Genomic DNA, 19,322 nt, shown 5'->3' on the forward strand with positions numbered 1-19,322 from the left:
GTGGTTGAGGCGCTTGAACGAACCAAGTGGCCGCCTGGCTCGTTGGGCATTGCTTCTGCAGCGTTACGACTTCACCGTACGCTACCGCAAGGGCAAGAACAATGCCGCGGCCGACGCACTATCGCGTGCTCCAGTCCGTCACGAGACTGACCCGGAACGGACTGAGAGCGAGACACTCGAGGTAGCGCTAACGGAAACAGTAGAACAAACGTCAGTTCAAGGCACAAGCGTGAGCCACGTAGAGGCTGTCGTTAGCGCAGGGATTGTTTTCAGCAGAAGGGAGCTGTTAGAAGCTCAGCAGAAAGATCGGTTTTGTCGAAAGGTGTTCGACGGGCTCCGGGAGCCAGGTGGCGAGGCCACCGCGCACACGGGGGCAGCTGGTATTGCTGTCGGTGCGGAGCGCTCGGCAACAGCTGGTAATGCTGTGAGCGCGATGGATTCTTATCTGCTGGATTCTGATGGCGTCCTGCTGAGGTACATCCCATCCGACGATGACACAAGTGAGTCATTCAAGGTCGTGATACCGCGCAAGTTGAGAGGAGCACTGCTTCGCTACTTTCATGACTCGTGCATTGCTGGGCATGCGAGCGGCCCTAAGACTTATGCTAAGTTGTGTCGCCTCGCTACCTGGCCAGGCATGAAGCGGGATGTGGTTCGTTACGCCCGTTCATGCCACGTGTGCCAAAGCGTCAAGCCCCGAGGCGGACGGCCGCCCGGCCTCATGCAGCCGATCAATAGTCAGACTCCCTGGCAAATCGCGGCATGTGACGTAATAGGACCGTACCCCACAACTCCTAGCAGAAACAAATTCTTGCTGGTGGTCACGGATCACTTCACTAAGTGGGTAGAACTTTTCCCCCTTAGAAAGCTGACGGCTCGAGTGATCTTGAAGAAGTTGATGGAGGTTTTTACCAGGTTTGGTTTCCCTGAGCAGTTGATAACAGACAACGCGTCTTATTTTACTGCGAAGTTGTTTGTTGACACGTGCGCCGCGCTTGGCATTAAGCACAAGAAAACAACCACCTACCATGCTCAGTCGAACCCCACGGAGCGAGTCAATCGCAACATCAAGCACATGCTTGTCGCGTTCTCTGAAAGGCACAAGGACTGGGATACCTACCTTCCAGAGATCGGGTTTGCGTTGCGATCGACTGTGAACCGCTCGACTGGGTATGCGCCTTCTTTTCTAAACCTGGGGAGAGAACTGCCGAGTCCGATGGAGACTGTACTCGCGGATCGCAGTGGAGTGCCAGTGGCGTCATCATCACGAGCTGAATACGCAGCGCAGTTGCGCGAGAAGCTAGCGGAAGTTTTACGTAAAGCACGCAGTAATCTCGGCACTGCTAGGGCACAACAGAAGGCGCAGTACGACCGCTCGCATCGGAACGTACACTACGAAGTGGGCGATCTGGTGCTGCGACGCCATCATGTTCTTAGCGACGCTAGCAAACAGTTTGCAGCCTCGCTGGCACCGAAATGGTCCGGGCCGTACCCAGTGCGAGAGAAGGTTTCCTCGCTTGTTTATCGGCTCGCGAACATGAAAGGCAAACCGAGCGGCGGACCAGTGCAGGTACGCGACTTGAAACGCTACGTGTCACGGGAGGAGCATGGGGACGACTATCAGTCCCCCTCCGAGCCGCAGGCGGCGGCTGAGAACGCTCGAAACCGAGTGAAAAGCCCTGAGCCGCGGTACTTCTTGCGAAACAGGCGGAGACAACTCTGCATGTTGGATAAGCAAAAGGGAAATAGGTGCCGCCGGGACGGCTCAGAGAGGAGACCGCCTCCTCACGGCGAGCCCACACCCACATTACGTCGTCTTTGTCGCAGCCCCACCACCACCGGCAAACGTCGCCATGGACGCCTGACTGGAGGTCGACTGGTACATTCCACCGCCACTTCCACGCTGCCCCATCGCCTCACCGCCCGGCCTCCACAGAAGAGGCCCGAAGACCAATGCCAACCCAACTGCGAGAGCCAGCTGCCTCTGGGCCGCAGCCACCGGGACGTGCCAGGGTTGTGTGGACACCCCGATGGCCTATGCTCCCTCAAGGCCATGGCGCAGCATGCTGAAAACCCCGAGCCTCGCCAGACCGGAGGAGCCCGAACCATGCTGGAGAGGCCGCCTGGAACGAAACACTTCGCTGACTCGCTCCTTTCAGTCGCCACCAACGACCAGAGAGGCGGGGCTCAAGGAGGCGCGGTCCGGACCACGGGGCTGCAGGAGCAGGCCAGACCTACCGCAGCAGTGACGGCGGAGGCGACCACTGGGGAAGCTATGACGCAAGTGGGCACGGCAGCGAAGACCGCAACGAGGCCGGTGGTGGCTACTTCGGAGGCAGCGGCAACGCCAGTGGGGGCACCGGCGACACCCACGGCAGAGGGCCGACCGCAGCAGGGCACGGACCTGGACCGATCCGTCCTAGCCTTCCTCGATGAGGAATAACAATATTACCTCATGGTGCAGTCTCTGTCGTCCGAGGGCTTTCTTAAGGGGAGGAGGATGTGGGATAGCACACGCGCCCATTTCCTTTCCTTAAGGCTGGCGCGATCGCGAACTGACGGCGGTAGCCAAGGGACCACTAGGAGAGGAGCACCGTCGCCCTTTCCGGACAACCCCTTCTTTCCCGCCGCTCCTCGCGTCAATCCTCGCATCCCGGCTCGCGGGAAAGGGAACTCACCCTGCGAGGGAAACAACCCCCGCGGTGGGGAGGGAGACAGGAGGTGAATAAAACAACCGGGCAGACGAGCAGACGGTCTCTCGTGCCCTGCTGACCTGCGAAGTAACACCTCACCGCCCCGAGACCCGCCAGCCGATCATCGACCGAAGGTGTAAGCGTTACCCTTTGTTTTCTACGAGAGCGGACTATCCCTCTACGCGACATTTACGCGTTATTGCTAACGTAGCAATAAAGTGTTGTTTGTTCTAGTCTGTTGCCTTATTCGCCCGAACCCGTCGTAGCTGCGATGACGCGCGCTACGGGAAGGGGACGTTGACACGGTACGACTATTAGCGGCTGGGACCGGAGCTAGGCTTCTGCACTAGCCGTGCATAGAGCGGACCCCCTCAGTATGTGGTACTGTAAATCAATAGTGCTGTACAGTGCATAAAATTCCTGTACATTATTTGCTGTACAGCAAACTTTTTGTGTTGCTTGGTGAAAAAAAGTCTTTTGCAAAAGTCACTACAGTAAAAGCTTGTTGATTCGACACCCGTCAATTCGGAAAATCGGATTACAGCATAGACTGCTTATAACGTAAGTCGCCGGAGTCGTGAATATCTGCACTATAAGCGGTACCGCACTATAACCAAAACAACATTTTTGAAAGGTTGCACTTGTGCAAAACATGACCAACAGGCAGGCGCGCGATTCAGACTATCGAGGCATGCGACTGGGACGTAAGTTTGCATCTGCTTACATTTTAAAATGTTGAACGGTTAGCCTCCGCGGACCTGCGTTGCCGACATAGCGAACGTGGAAAAAATGCGCCGTCACGAGAAGTCACCGCGGTAACACACTGCGCGTGCGCGATGTCGAAAACGGTGGCGACCACAAACCACCACTCGAGTGTTACACACGCACGCCCGCGTTTTCGTAAAAGATGTAAGCCACCCCTTCTAAATGCAACAACTGCAAAATGTTTCATTGACTCGGCACCAAACTGCAACTTCTGTAGTCCGCGGCCGCCGACATGGCAGCTAGCGCTTGTTATGCCTAGCGTGCGCGTTGCAACTTGGCATGCCGTCGCGAGAAGCTTGCCCTAGACAACACGGAGATCGGGCGTAGAAGAGATCACACTCGCGAGCCGAGGGCATCACGCGTGAAACGAAGTTTCGGTTCACCGTCGGGAGAACAGCCGCGACAACTATCCTGAAAAAGTATTTCAAGCTTGTAAGTCCGCCTGTTGGCAGCAAAGGCGAAAGCTCAATCGAGTCTCAAAGCATTGCTACTTGCGGGGGAATCGAGGTTGCACGCGCGATATCTGCGCTCTACGACGAAGCAACTATTTTCCCGACGGAGACAAACAGCGGTCGCGCTCTTGATGTGGACGCGGGCGCCCGTTCCGTACGTAGCGGAGCGCAAATGTCAAGCGGCCGAAGGGGGCAAAGGCTTCTCCGTCGGCCACACAACCGCTCCCCCTCCTCACACCATGCACCCACTGACCCGCGCCGGGCTGCTGCCTACCACTGCCATCGCTTTTTTTTTTCTCCCCCCTGCTTCTTGTTCGTTCGTTCCGCGTCCCCTCCTCCTTCGTAACGCCGTCGCCGCTCTCTCCCCTGCCGGCGCATCTCCGCTGAAAAGCACGCTCGCTCCCTCGCATCTCTGAGAACGTTCCGGCAGCCGCATTATAACCGGTCTGTCATCTCGGAGGACTGCACAATAAGCGGTATGCGTATACATGGAGTTCTATGGGAGGGTAAACAGGAGTCAGGAAAAACTGCATTATAGCCGGTACTGCACTGTAAGTGGTTACGTTGTAAGTGGTCTGAGCTGTATTCGGATGCATTATGTGGTCCCGGCAAGCATATGTATTGGTCAATGGCATCAAACCCTCGTTAATTCGGACATATTTGACGGCAACCCGGTCAATTCGGATTATTCTCAGAGCGTGCCAAGCGCGAATCGCCGCAAGTGTGCGACGCAATGGAGTGGAAATGGCTTTCGCGGGCAACCGAACCAACGTGGCGCAGTCTGCATCGTCATCGTCATCAGTGCGAACCATATTGTAACGATGGTAACAACATTTTGGTTTGACACATTTTCGTTTAGTTAAGACAGGGAGGTCTTGAGCCGCGGTCACATTGTGAAAACAGTCACGAGTTACGAAAACTTCGGCTTCTACACCGCTCTTATGCAAAGTATGTACAGGATTTACGTATTCATCAAGAAAATGAAAGTATATTGACGTAATAGACATTTGTTAGCTGTTTTCTAGATACTTTAAATAATTCGGAATTCGGTTAATTCTGGCAATTTTTACGGTCCCGTGAAATCCGAAATAACAAGCTTTTACTGTATTCATATTCGATATATATTCAGTTCAATTCGCACTTGGTTTTCATTGTTTGAATTCAGTTCACACTTTTGACATTTACACACCCCTGGTGTGATGTTAAAAAGACTGAAAAACTAGTCTCGATCGATGGCCATCTGGTTTTCTCCCACACTTGTGTGAAGCAGTGGCCAGCATAATACTCTTTCAAAGCCATCACTTGTCTTTTACTGCTCCCACTACTATGTGCATTGTCATCTCCCAAATTGCACATACACTCGCGAGCTGTGCATTTCTCGACATTTAGCTAATTGAAAATACTTCAGAATGCACAATCTGGCTGGCACAGGACAAAGTCAGTCCTCACGTAGCTCCCCCAGACGTGAGCTCGCACCCTAGCCCTGCTGTGTAAGCAAACATTCCTCTATGCATGTCGACAGTTCGCTGCCACAAGGTGAGGCCACGGCGAGCCCTATCATTGGTCTCTATGGGAAACGTACTCGCTTGGAGGCAGCGCAAGTATTTCTAGAGGGCGTGCTTGAACCTGGAGTAGGACGTGTTCACAGAAAGGAATGAGAGAAAGTGCCCAAGGCTACAATGCACAGCCACATAACTGTTGGGGTCTTGTCATTGCCACTGAGCAGCTTTTATCACACTTGTGGGAACAGAGGAGATGTGCAATAACTGCTTGTAACATTGATCGAATGATCTGGAACACTTTTGCAGCAGTCGTTCTGTGATTACTTAGAATGGTGTTCGTGGACTCCTTTAAGGTAGGACAGGGGTGCTATGCAGGATGGCCGGAGTTTGGTGAAACTCGGAATCTTTCCGAGCTCTGGCTACACCCCCTTTTGAACGAGCTAACACTACAAACAGGTCAAATCCATCCTTCAGCACGCACTGCGTTCCATTGGTTACGGTGAAGGCGGCGTCACGTCAAGGGCGGTCGACGAAGTTGGGTGGTGCCTTCAAACCAGAGGCATCTTCTTTCATTTGTTTGTCGTTCCACTGAGTGCAGAAGTGCTCCCATGCAAAAAAACTGTCAGACACTTTTACTAACGACATTTTTTAGAGGTACGGGTTGTTTGTGTTCCTTTTCAAGCATTTAATGTCTGCGCTAAGTATCCTTTAGAATAATCAGCACTGTGGCCTCTGAGATTAGCTCTGGCTGAGCGCCTTCAACACAGCGCCCAGAGCTAATCGCCGAGGCCCCGTCTTTAATCATCATGGTCTGCCTGTACATTCTAGCACGCTACTTGGCTGGCACGCACCCTCTTCGTCCTCTTATTAATCGTCTGCTTGCTCTCCGAGCACGTGCGCCCGGCTGATTAGCTAATTGGCTGGGCGGTGTACCTAGCTAATTAAGTCAGGACATGCTATGACCAAGCTAACTAAGCCAGGTCATGCTAAGAGTGAACTAATTAAGCCGCGTCTTACTCAGACCATGCTAATGAAGCCGTGTAAAGCTAAAACCAAGCTAATTAGGACCAAGCTAATTAGCGATACAAATAAAGTCAAGCTAATTAGGACTCTGATGACAAAAGTCATGCTAATTAGAATTGCTAATTAGAACAGCTAACTATATACACGCTAAATAAAACCGTGTTATTAAACCTGCGTAATTATTGTCACGTTAACTGAAACATTACAAATTAAGACAGGACTATTCAATACCATGTTATTAAGGCCTAGCTAATTATTAGCATCAAAATCTTCACTCCGAAGCAGACTGAGTAGACGTGCCACGGCAAAAGCTGGAAGAAGCTAGGTGATCACAAGCTCCTCCGATGGCTCCAGACTTCCACAAGTAGTGCAAGCTGACCAAATTATTTCATATGTAAAGAAGCTGCTGCTTAGCGTCCGCCGCATGAATCGCTTGACAGGCACACCGGCACTATGACAGTCATGAGTTGAACTGGGGCCTTTTCAGAATCAATGAGTTTGTACCCGAGTTCTCACGTCAATCAGTTTGACAGACGCCCGCGGCGAAGATCGGGTCCGCCCACCATGTTTGCTCTTGCCGAGGAGCAGTGCTCTCGCCGCAACACTGGCGAGCGGCACGAATGATCTATGAGCTTAATCGCGCAGACTATGCACACACGTACAAAGAAGTAAAGGTTGTATCGTGGCTACGACGACTCGCATTCAATTTCACCGCGCTCACGACGTACCACTCACAGCCATGAAGCAAACGCCCCTAGTGGCAAGAAATGTTACTATTTACTTGTCTGTGGAGACATTGCTTCTACCGATTCGTTACTGCAGAAGAATCTTCAGACGTGTAATGTAAGTAGCAGTAACCTGTCCATTTATTTATCTGTAATATTCGAGAGAAGCGAAATGAGCTCCACGAGAGTTCTGCGTGTGCACCCTTGTTGCATTCGAGAGTGGAAATTTGCATGCTGCAGGTAGAACGAAAGAACTTGCCCGAAAGTAAAGTAAAAAGTTGGGCGAGTTGTCTTTCCTGAATAAAAATATTCCAGTTGCTAGTAGCGCGTCGTCCCATGTACTTCTTTTCGTTGTGTGCCGTTTTCTCGCGCCCCTCAGTCATCTTGCCCGAAAGAGCACAAACGCCCACAAACACACCTTTGGGAGGCGCGATGTTCATTTAGCAAAACATAGCGTGACAATCATGCGACGTCGCTGCACTGTTGACATGTTAACTGACTGGCGGCGCTAACGCGTTCGCACGCGGCGTTCCTTTGAAAACCACCGCAAATGCTGCACATGCGTTTGTGATGCCATGCTCATTCTTGTAGCCATTTTTATCAACGCTGCTATCGTGTGCTTCGCACCGTCTTCCTATCATGACCGCCGTAGTGCGAGCTCGGAGCAAACTTGTGTTCCCGAAAAGCTCGGGCCATCCTGCATAGCACCCAGGATTGTACAAGGATAGCATCTGCAAGGCCCAATGTACACCTTATCAAAGGAGTAAAGTGCAACTGCTTGCTTACTTGTTAGCTCAGACAGCAGTTTGACTGCCCCGGAAAAAACGGTGGTTTGAACCCTGGATTAGGACGGATTTTTCGTGAACTGAGAAACTTTAATTTTGAGAAATCGGTATGGATTTGCATGGTTGCTTTGTGATATAAGCAAGTGGACGACAATATTTCCTATCATGAACCTTAAAACACCTTGCAGGCAAACCTGGTTGTTTAGTGCTTGGTTAAATTAAAGCTAATGACTTTCAGCTTTGGACACAACAGATTGTTGCGTGAAGCTTGTAATTAGAGCTAGTGACTGTGGCTGTAGCAACCACTAATTTGTTTATTTACAATACTGCTAGCCCCAAGCTAGGGGCCATGGCAGGGTGGGGTTGATTGACATCAGTACATATCACAATGCAGTAAAAGAAAACAATGCATGAAGAGGATACAACACATGATTACCAATACAAGGATGGAAGTACAAACGAAAAGCAAAGCAATACAGTAAAACCTCGTTAATTCGAAGGCCTCGGGACCGAGAAAAATATCCCAATTAAGCGGGATTCCCAATTATCCGAAACAACGCAAAATCAAAGAAATCAGCCAGAAAACGTGATGTACGGAAGTCACACCTTATTGTGGCAAGTCAGCCTACTTGGAGAAAAATTCCTCCATGCGTGACTGACGCGTTCGGTAGTTCCCAGCACTGAAAGTCATATTTTCCAGCCTGTCAATGAGGCGCAGCATCTCAGCCTCGCCGCCGTTGCACTCGACGAAGCTGCGCACAACACTCCAGGCATCGATGACATCCGCCAAAGGGGGTGCTCGGGAGGGCTCGTCATCGCTGTCAACATTAGAGGCCGAATCGGTCGATCTCGCAGCTATCTCGCTGTCGATGTCGGCGTAACACGTCTGCACTGTGCACTCGACATTTGCGTACTCGGAGAATCCGATTGGAGTGCTCTCCTCGTCCGCGTGCAAAGCCTCATATCGAGCGCAGAGAGTCTCCCCTTCTTCATCAAACGGGCAAGTGACAGCGGTGACAGCAAACTCAGCGGAGGTTGCCTCTTCTTTCACAAAACCGGCGTGCTCAAAACACCGTCGAATAACGGTGGCCTCCACCTGCTTCCATGCGTGAACAATGAGGCAAATACCACCGAGGAGGTCAATGTTATACTCCTTTCCGTTGTCATAGCAAAGGAGCATTCGCTTCAACAGATTGTAGCGATATATTTTCCTGGTATGGTGTATGATGCCCTGGTCCATCGGCTGTGATAGCGACGTCGTGTTCGGGGGTAGAAAGACCAGCCTGATTGCCTGCAGGTTCTGAATGTCGCCGTGAGCTGGGCAATTATCGACGACGAACAAAACGCTGCGCCCTGCGGCCGCAAACTTGCGGTCAAGGTGCCGCACGTATTCTTCAAAGAGTGCAGCCGTCATCCAAGCTTTCTTGTTGTTTTTATAGATCAGGTCAACCTTGGATGGCAGTCGTGCATTTTTGAAACAACGAGGCTTTTCGGTCTTCCCAATAACAAGCAGTGGCAGCTTGTGCTCACCGCACATGCTTGCACCAAACAAAACAGTGATTCTATCTTTGTTCTGTTTCCGCCCCTTAATGTCTGCCTCCTTCAAAGCGAACGTCTTCGTAGGCAACATTTTGTAGAACAGAGCAGCTTCATCAAGGTTGTAAACATCTGCTGCTTCGTACTTGGCGAGTAGTGGAGCCAAGGTGTGCTGCTTCCAGCCGTCGACAACAGACTGATCCGCGCTGCCACTCTCGCCACAAACAGTCACGAATGTCAGGTTGTTGCGCTCCTTAAATCGGCAAAACCATCCATTGCTGCATTTAAGGGGAGACACTGGTCTCGAAACGAAAAGTTTTATTATTGGAGATATTGTAATGAAATTGGGTGTGTATATGTATTTCTTCCTCCTGTTTTCAAAAATATAATTAGTTTTCATGTACTTCAATTAGTTATCAAATTGTGAGAGCATAAGTGAAATCTAATTAGGTAATTTCTTACGGGTCATTAAGACACTTTCCCTCAGTATTTTTAGGTTCTGTTTAAGATGCAGCTGTAGCCAAAGACCTGCCATGTGGAGCTATGCTATTTATATTGTCACTGAGATATATCATCATATAAGAACTTTCAATTGTATTGACATTGTGTAATCTTGAAATGCAATTAGCTCACATTATTGTTCACAAAATTTCATATGTTCATCTTAGCCACAAAAAAATAGCATAGCTCCACAGTCCTATTTCTTACGAATTCAACGGTATAAAATTTATCAAAATTACCTTACAAAAACATAATGAAAAGATCCGTAAGGCTGGTCAAGTTGGCAAAAAATGTGAAGCTGAGAAAATCGCGTTTGAAGATTGACACGCACTGTATAAATTTCTAAAAGGAACCTTTAACCATAAATTTTATTCACATGTTCCCCATCTGTTTCCCTTCAAAACAAAACAGAAAGTGTCTTGTTCCACCCAAGGAATCATATCTAAAAAAATTTTCCAATGTGCAAAGCATGATCAAAACCCCACCATGACAAGCGGCTGGGGGGTTCTGGAAAAGCCATGGGGTATGAGGCTCAAGCGACTGGCTGCTCATGTCTTTTCAGTCTTTAGGAAGAACCTTCTAGATGTTAGGCAGCATGTTACCCTGGGTAATAGGTTGCTATGCTTGAGAGAATACCTTCAAAGTAGTCCAGGACTGTAATCTTCAGTTGCACCCGTTTTGTGTCTCCTTGCAAGAGTCTTTTTTGTGTTGGTGCTCTTCAGATGAGTTGCATTTGCCTTGCGTAAACGCAGAGAGTCTTTTCTAGGCTTCGTCGAACAAGGCAATCCCCAGCAATATAGCCCAAACTTGCAGCAATGGACTCGTTGGTTGCCCTTCTTCCTTGGTTGTAGATGGCAACAGCCTCAGCGGCAGCTCGCTTCACACTTTCCAGCGAAGCGTTCCCATTCTTTGAAGTTTGGGTCCAGATGACCGAATGAAGACTCTCACTCGCGTTCTGGGTCTTCCCTTCACAGCACCGTGCCAGCAGGCTCTCATCACTGAGCCTCGCAAAGACTGGCTCCAGAGCAGCCCCAACACAAGCCGGCAGGGCATTCTTGTGTGAAGGTGGACTCTCCCCATTGGCCAAGGCTCTATTGTACTTGCACCAAGAGCTAGCACCCTCGGGGCACTTTGAGTGCTTTGGTGCATCATCTGTCGATGTCATGTGCAGCAGTGTAGCTTCGACTGCCCTCTTCATAGCTGGCACGTCATTGATATTGCTCCTCAGGGCATATCCGTAGTAATTCGCGATCTTCTTGATCTTCTCTTGTGTGAGCTTTCCTCTACCCCCAAGAGACTCACCCTGAGCCTTCTTTTTGTCCACAAGGTTCCGTAAGCTGCACCCATTCGCTTGTGGACATGGTTGATGCAGTCCTTTTTGTCTATTTGGATAAAGCCGTACACCTCGGCTTCGGACAAGGCATGAAAAGTGCGGCTGTCTCCATCAGAGAGCACAGTCGTGTAGCGCAGACCATGCTTGGCCCAGGACCTCTGAAACATGGTCAGCGCAGCCTCTACTTCCATGCGGCCAGAGTTGCATTCGATGTTTCGTTGGCACTCGTGGGTTGCCAGCCAGTCGGTGTACCCTTCGTCTTGCGGCTGTGGTCCCAGGGCACAGCCGAGACAAAAGTTTGAGTAAACAACATGGTCAATTACAAGGCCAGTGTAGAGCTCAATGATGCAGCCCACACCTATGTGTGAGCTCCGACCTCGCGTCATCCATGAGCCGTCGAACACAACATCGATGTTCCTTATGGGGTTCAGGAAGTCTGTATACAGCTCTTTTATTACTGCCACACTAGCAGCTTCACTTTCAGTCGCTGTGTTTTCGCAGGCTTTCACTAAACTTTTTAGGTGTCCCTGAAACGTCTTGTGGTGCAAGCCTCGGTGCGAAAGGTTCATACACGCACAAAAGTCCGAAAGGGCAGTAACACCTTTGCCTATCATCTGTATCCCCTTCATGGCCCTCATGTTGACTTCGAAGGGAGTGATGGTGGCAGTTCCGCTCACTCTCGGAGAAGAAAATTGCTTCTTCTCGAAATCACAACTGCTGCAAGAAAAAATAAGCTTTACCGCAAGGCCGTACTCCTTGTCCGTTGCCTTCCTCACGCTGAGACTTTTTGCGTCGCATTTGTCGCACTTCGCTTGTGCAAAAAAGTTATTCAAAACTTTCATATCGACGAGCAAGAAATCGGTCCCGGCGTCACCGGTCTGGCACTCCGCGCTTACTCCAAGAAGGTCGAACTTGCGCTGGGTAGCCGACTTTCCAGACAGAACGGTCTTCGTTTGCGCCGATCTCTCAACTCGCTGCGCCTGCTCCGCCGTTGAGTAGTACGCGGCATCAACCCGAAGTGTTTCGCTAGTCGAACTTGGTCCCACGGTGTCGTCAGTTGAAGTTCCCGGCAGGTCCAAAGGGTCCGGCCGCGACTCCAACTCCGCTGCCGACGGTGCACTTGTAGCCGGCGCCTTCTTGTTCCAAGCCCGTTTTTTACGGCTTCCAAAAGCTCGTTGCGTCGATGGTTTCAGACGAGAGTCTCCAGGCATCTCGATCGCGTGGAAAAACTACCGGCACAAAGTAGAGACACGGTCCGTCGAGAAACACGCACGATCGCAAAAGCAGGCGCACACAAACGGACAGCCACGGCGGAGAACCAAACACAAAGAAAAAAAAAAATGACGTGTCGGTCGCGCCAGCCAATGGGAGACTCGGAAAGGCGCGCTTGAAAAGCGCGCCGCGTGAGAGCCAATCAGTGGCCTGGAAACGACCTTCAGAAAACCCGCGACGGCGGCCGTTCTGCTTGAGCGACGCCATTTTGAGATGGCGCAAAATGTGCACAAAGAAAACAGCTTCAAATCTAGCCCAAGATGGCGGCGCTCGGCCCGCTGCAACGCTCATGGCGCGCGCGGGAAGTTCGAACAAATTTCGTCCTTTTGGGGACATTTTAGTGCTGCCGGGGTGCTTTGAAAGCCGATTTTATCGCGTTTCCCGACCGAATTTAGCGTTAGCAATTTGAGAGTAGGTGCTCAGAAGTACAAACGCCTCGAAAATAAGCTTTGCGAAAAATCGATTTTTTGACCATTTTTGACCGTTCCAAGACCCGCGTCTCCCCTTAAAACTCAGAATGTCCAAGTTGCAGCGCCAGCTGGTTGGCCTTCTCACGCAATATGGTCCCATTCACAGGAAGGTGTGCTGCGTTGGCTTTCTGCAGCCAGTCGATCAGAGCTGCTTCAACGTCGGCGTACGTAGGCGGGCGTACTCATGTACGCTTTGACGAGTGCGTCTTGCTGTAAGCATCGAGAATTTTCTCCTTATTCTTGATGATGTTGCACAGCGTTGACAGAGGCACGTGGTGCTTTTCGGCGAGAGCCGTTTTCGACGCCGTCGACTTGCTGGCCTCTTCAATTAAGCACACCTTTTTGTGCAGGGACAAGCTCTTGTACTTCGGCATCTTCCTTCCAAGCAACCCCTCAATCAACTAATTCACATGGAAGACACTCAAGCGGAGACAGGAGACAATTGGAGCAGTCGCACCGAATCGCACAATGCTCGCCAGCCGACATCCAAATGGCACAAAGACTCCACAAAACATTCACTTCGCTAGAGTGGCTAACATCGCTGTTGAGATGATGATGATCATGATCGCAACCGCACGCATCGCCGCCTGGCAATTGCTAAAACATGGCGTCTACGACGTATTTCCGGTAAAAAAAAACATGGTTTTCGAGATCCGTACATCAAAAAAAAAAAAAATGCATGTTTTAGTTACAGCCTCCGAGATTTGCAACACCCTTTGCATATCTTGGAAGTCGCGGCCAAGTGTGCCAATTAACCGGGAAGTCGCAGACTGGCCGCACCAATTATCCGGTTAAATTTACATGTAAAAATTTGGGACCGCGCAAATAATACAAATTATCCGGGATTCCCAATTAACCGAGTACAAATTACCGAGGTTTTACTGTACATAAAAACATAAAGATAACAAGAAAAATAACTATCTTTGATGAACGCCTGAAGTTGATCCACGTCATCCACTTCAACCCTCGTACTATCAAGGTTGTTTGACTTGACTACCGAGCAAAGAAAAAGGAGCTTTTAAAAACGTTTTTTTTTTTTTTTTTGCTCTAACAGAACGCATTGTAGTAAAAGGATTTATGCATCTCAGTGTGCAAGCGGAAGAAAGCATGACGTATTCGTGAGTGTTGCTTTCTAATCTGCCTTTCCCCACTTTAAACATGAAACCAGGGTGTGCAACCTTATTTCTGTCTGACCATGCCAATTCCGTACCGATTAGAGATAAATCTAACTGCTTGGATATTATGAGAGGCAAGTGGGCCCCATTTTATGTGAAGAAGAGGTTGACTGCCCGCACGGGTTGTGAGCACCGGAACATGCACGGCTCGTGGTATTTGTGTTTTGTTATTTCTGCTGCTACCGGAGCCACTAGTTTTGAACAGCATGCTACAGTGTAGTAACACTGCCTCTCCTGGAGGCATTCTGTAAATGAAGAGAAAAATGAAATCGGTGCTCTCTCAGTGGCTGTTCTTGAAGTTATGCAATAATTTTTCATTTTTTGCTTTCGAGGCTATTCTTTGATGCATGCTTGCATTTGCTTGAAGAAAAAGGAAACTTCTTGAGCAAACTTGCCCCACAAAAATGGGTCTGCTGGAAACCTCCAAAAATCTTGTACAACTGGGGCCCTGGCATCCTGGATAGCCAGTGAATCTGTTTCAGAATCGGGGCTGGGCAACAAGCAGCTGCTGTCCAAGTGCCGGCTGGTCCTCCACTGGGCTGCAGCGACAGGGCTCGGCTCTGCTCTTCCTGAGCGTGGTGCCGCCTCCACAGGTGAGCCTCCTCAAGCACAAAATCATCATGACGTCACCACATGACATCGTCGCTTTGCATTGTGCCGATCACAGAGGCAGGTGAGGCGCTGAAAGCTTCCAGAGGGGGAGGATAATGAAGATGGCTTTCGCCTCCGAGTCGTCTTAGGCATAAGGGGCCCTGTGAGTTTTTTTTTATGGCTAGGCTTCGTAATCAACATGCAGTGCTCCATGGCCCCCGTCTTAATTCTGAAGCGAGGTGGACTAAGTAAAATAAAGCAGGCTGTTGTCACAGCCTGCTTTATTTTAAAATAGGACGGATCTATGAATATGCAGCGATGCAAAAGGTCATTGTGGCCAAGGTACCATGACTACACATTTGAACATTGTCCTTTGCTGAAACAGTTCCTGCGGGTTCTCTGGTGGTCCCCAGCAGATTCTGTGTGGACTACAGCTGGCTGAATGAATGTCGTGCCTGTCATGGGCAATGTGGGCTACTTCACCACCCTGTATGCTAGCAGCAGCAGGTTCAGACAAAGATCGCTGATGCTGAGAAACTCACCAAGGCCTTGACCAGTTTATGAGTATGCCGTTTGGCTGTTCTGGTGCTGCAGCTACATTCCAGAGTTTCCAAGTTGTGCTATGTACCTCGATGTCTTGTGCGCACCACCATGAGGACATCCTCAAAAGGCTACCGGGCTGACTCTGAAGAAAGCCCAAATGTATTGGGCTTTAATCAGCAGTGTTCTGTCATGCAATGTATGAGCTAACCTCGAGCACCCACTGCGGGCAAGCAAAGTGCGGAGCACTTTAGGTTTATCATTTGCTGTGACGCAGGCAAAACCATGCACAGCATGGCTGTGTATAATAGTACAGTATAGCAAGGGGAGAGGGCTCCACCGCCTTTCCCGCCATAGATGCCGAGCAGGCTGCACGTTTGGAACACCAGCGTGCGCTTGCCCGTGAACGCCAGCATTGCCAAAGGGCAGGTGAATTGCTGCTCTGCACTTGCTACAGCTTCCACGTTGAGTGCAACTGCAGACACTTTTTTTAGCATTGTAGATCTAGTACCGACAGTTCATCCACAGCTCCGCAGATCTCAGTGTGACCAGAGTGCTGGAAAAATTGGCTTGATGGGGTCCTGAGCTGTAGTGGTTGCTACAGAAACTGAATAATTTTTTTTTTTTGCTTTCATCCTATGTAGCATAAAGACTATACTCCATGTCACAGGCTGGTTGCAGCACGGTGGAAGCTACGAGGTGCGAACAAACCAGATGCTTACGCAGCAAGGCATAGTTCTGTTTGTAATTGCATTATAATTTGAGAAGGTTAAGGTTTTATATATATATATATATATATATATATATATACTTTTTTATTATTGTACTTGATGCCTGTAAATATTTTTTGTATATTCTTTTTTTATTATTGTACTTCATACCTGTAAACATGTCATTACCAATCATGTATTGTGTAACCCCCCCTCTGTAATGCCCTATGGCACTGAGGGTACTGTGATAAATAAAAAAAAATTGTGTTTGTTCGGCACGTGCTATGTCACAGCAATATGTGATATGCTAATCACAATTCGCATGCACGTCATAAGCATTTAATTATCGGTAGATGCCGATAATTGTGATGGCGAACCAACATGGCAGCGCCCATGCAAGCGCGATGGCCCGCTTCGATCCGAACTCGCGCTTGCTACTTGCCCACTGTCCTGACAGCAGTAAATAAATGGTGGAATCGCCTATCATTTTGTGTCATCTCACGCTGAGGACAAATATCAGGTACGCTTTGTCCTTACTGTTGAGATTAGCTGTTTGTTCTGCTATGTCTGCTAAGCCTTGCACCCGAGAACTTGAAAATGAATCATATAACAGTGCAAAATAGACACAAATAAATTGCTGTCGAAGTGTCAGTACACAAATATAACGCAAACACAAGCGTCGGTCTAGAAATGAAGGACCACACAGCTCAAGATGGCGACTTGATAATGTCGAGCGTGTGCTGCCATGTTGTTTTTTTCGCGCTACTGCCCAACACTAAGAGTGTTAGTTGCTACCATGTGCTCGCTTTACTTGCCCAACGTGCGCTGTTGTTTTTTTGTGCCTCTGCTGTTGCTGCCCAACACTAAGAGCATTGGTTGCTGCCGTGGGCTTGCTCTACCAAAGCTCTACTGGCCCAATGCGTAAGCGCAGATGCTATGGGGACGCCGAGCAGACGATGCGGCGCGGACGAATACATCGTGAGGGGTGTTCGCTCTTCCTGTTGGCTAAGCAGTCCAGATCTGAGTGAGTGCGGCTGAGAAAAATTGTAGTGAGTCTGAGTCCGAGTGAATCCTGAGCGCAAAATATATTTCTTGAGTGAAGCTGAGTGAGCTCCACTGTTTTTGCCACAGTGCTGCAACCAGCTTGTGAGATGGAGTATAATGCAATGTTTGTGTGTGCACAACAACATTTACAATCTATCCTAATTTAATCAAAACACCAAGTCATGTGGATGCGCAGTGTCTGCATAGAAATGTCTGAAGGCAGAAAGGGATGTATGGCTTTTCTCAAGGGATGCACGGAGAGGTACTTCAGTGCATACGTCGGCAAACTCACTCATGAGTCTGCTTACTCAGACTCATATCGGGCCGCGAGTCCAGGTCTGAGTGAGTCCGGGTGAGCAATATTCCAGGTGAGTCCAGCTGAGAAAAATTGTAGTGAGTCTGAGTCCGAGTGAGTCCGGCTGAGGAAAATATTGGTAAGTCTGAGTTAGAGTGAATCTTAAGTGCAGAATATATTTCTTGAGTGAAGCTAAGTGAGCTCCACTGTTTTTGCCAACCTCTAGTCCTATGTTCCGCATTACTATCAGCCTTATATTTTTTTTGTTCATTTATTTACCCTAAGGTCCCAAAGTGGGCATTAGATAGGGGGGTGTAACAATTCATATGAACATCCAAAAAGTGTAAATAGAAACAAAAACAAAAGAACATCCTGAGGAGAAAATTTGCTAGTAGTACGCTGCTTCTCGTCTTACATCATCGCACAGCATTTTCCTACGTTATACAAAAAATAAATTTACATCATATGACCTGCATATTCAGGCATCGTAACAATATGGCAAGGAAGTGCTTAAAGATTTTTAAGATTTTACTTGCTCCAACGCCTCATTTAGAGCAGAGCGACCTTGAATACAGAGTGGTCAGTTATTTCGGCTATATTACTTGGGAGACTATTCCATTCTGAATTGGCTAGATGCAGGCATGAAAACTGTAATAGGTTAGTACGTGCAAATGGTTGTTCAACCTTAAATTTGTGATTGATGCGTGGAAAAATCTTTTTGGCGGGTAAGATGTGAGCTTGAGAGAATGTACTTGGTTGGTGAAAAAGCTGATGGAAAAGGGTTAACAGACATATTTTCCTTCTAGTCTGCAATGGAATGAGACCGAGGTCACGCTTTATTTTCGTGATGCTTGATTGCTGCAAATAATTACCTGTAATTAAGCATGCTGCCTTGTTTTGCAAAAATTCTAATTTGTTAATAAGATACGTCTGGTGCGGGTTCCATATAAATGAGGCGTACTCAAGTTTCGGGCGAAGTATGGTAGTGTATGCAAGAAGTTTAGTGCTACTGTCAGCCTGACGAAGCGTACGACGAAAGAAGCCAAGCGATTTACATGCTGCAGAAACAACAAAATCCACATGATTTTGCCAAGACAAATTTGGGGAAAGATGAATACCTAGATATTTAAACGAATGTGTACTTTCTAAGGCTTCACCACTAATACCCCTGCCACACGGGGCAACTTAAGGGCACTTTGAGGGAGTGCACTTCGCCGCTAGTGCCATTCGCACACTGTCACACGGGAACGTTTAGTGACACTTGCTGCAAAGCGCACTTGTCGGCGAGTGCGTTCGCCAAATTCACTTCGCCGAGACGGAGTGTCTAGCCTCGACAGCAGTGGCTCGAAAATAAATAAGTTATTATCCGAAGCCGAGTTCATAGCATTTTTGAACTATCGTTTTCTTTATTAGGAATATTCTTATGCATTAAAACATACTATAATACAAAAAACTACTTTGCTATTCTCGTTCTCGGGCAGTTTACAGCCCCGACCGCCAGGGACATGCCCAGCGCACGCCGTGCAATGGCTGCAGCCGCCGCGTTTGTACGTAAATTTTATTTTAAGGACTGGTTATAGCTGTAACACAGTATTAATTAAGAAACATTGCCTGAAATAACAAATACCTGTTGTGCTACTTAAGTACCCATCGCTAGAGTGTACTAGAACAGGGGAGTGCCCGGAACGAGCTTCGAAAAGTGAAGCCCAAACAAGGTCAATCCACCTGCAGCGCTGCGATCGGTAGTTTGCAGTGTGTCGTCTTTTAAGAGATGCGCGCGGCTCCGCCGAAATGGTGCAGGGGTAGAATGCCTGCTTCCCACTCAAAACGCCCGGGTTCGAATCGCTGCTGCAGATGGTGGGTTTTTATTCTTAGTAACACCTCTTGTAGCTGTATTGGTTTTCCTTTGT

General features: G+C 48.9%; 1 protein-coding gene across 4 annotated transcripts in view; it reads left to right on the top strand.

Annotated features, from left to right (window-relative positions):
* LOC119376133 (uncharacterized) overlaps positions 1-19,322 on the top strand; it is a 302,522-nt gene that overhangs the window by 89,878 nt on the left and 193,322 nt on the right. For 3 of the 4 annotated variants that reach the window (XM_037646065.2, XM_037646066.2, XM_049411364.1), the window contains exon 7: positions 14,697-14,825. In XM_037646065.2, coding sequence (XP_037501993.1) covers positions 14,697-14,825 — 129 coding nt within the window. The remainder of the gene's footprint in view (positions 1-14,696; positions 14,826-19,322) is intronic. The other variant, XM_049411363.1, reaches the window with a different exon arrangement.

The sequence above is a fragment of the Rhipicephalus sanguineus genome, unplaced genomic scaffold (genome assembly GCF_013339695.2).
Source record: "Rhipicephalus sanguineus isolate Rsan-2018 unplaced genomic scaffold, BIME_Rsan_1.4 Seq10967, whole genome shotgun sequence".
NCBI classification, from domain to species: domain Eukaryota; kingdom Metazoa; phylum Arthropoda; class Arachnida; order Ixodida; family Ixodidae; genus Rhipicephalus; species Rhipicephalus sanguineus.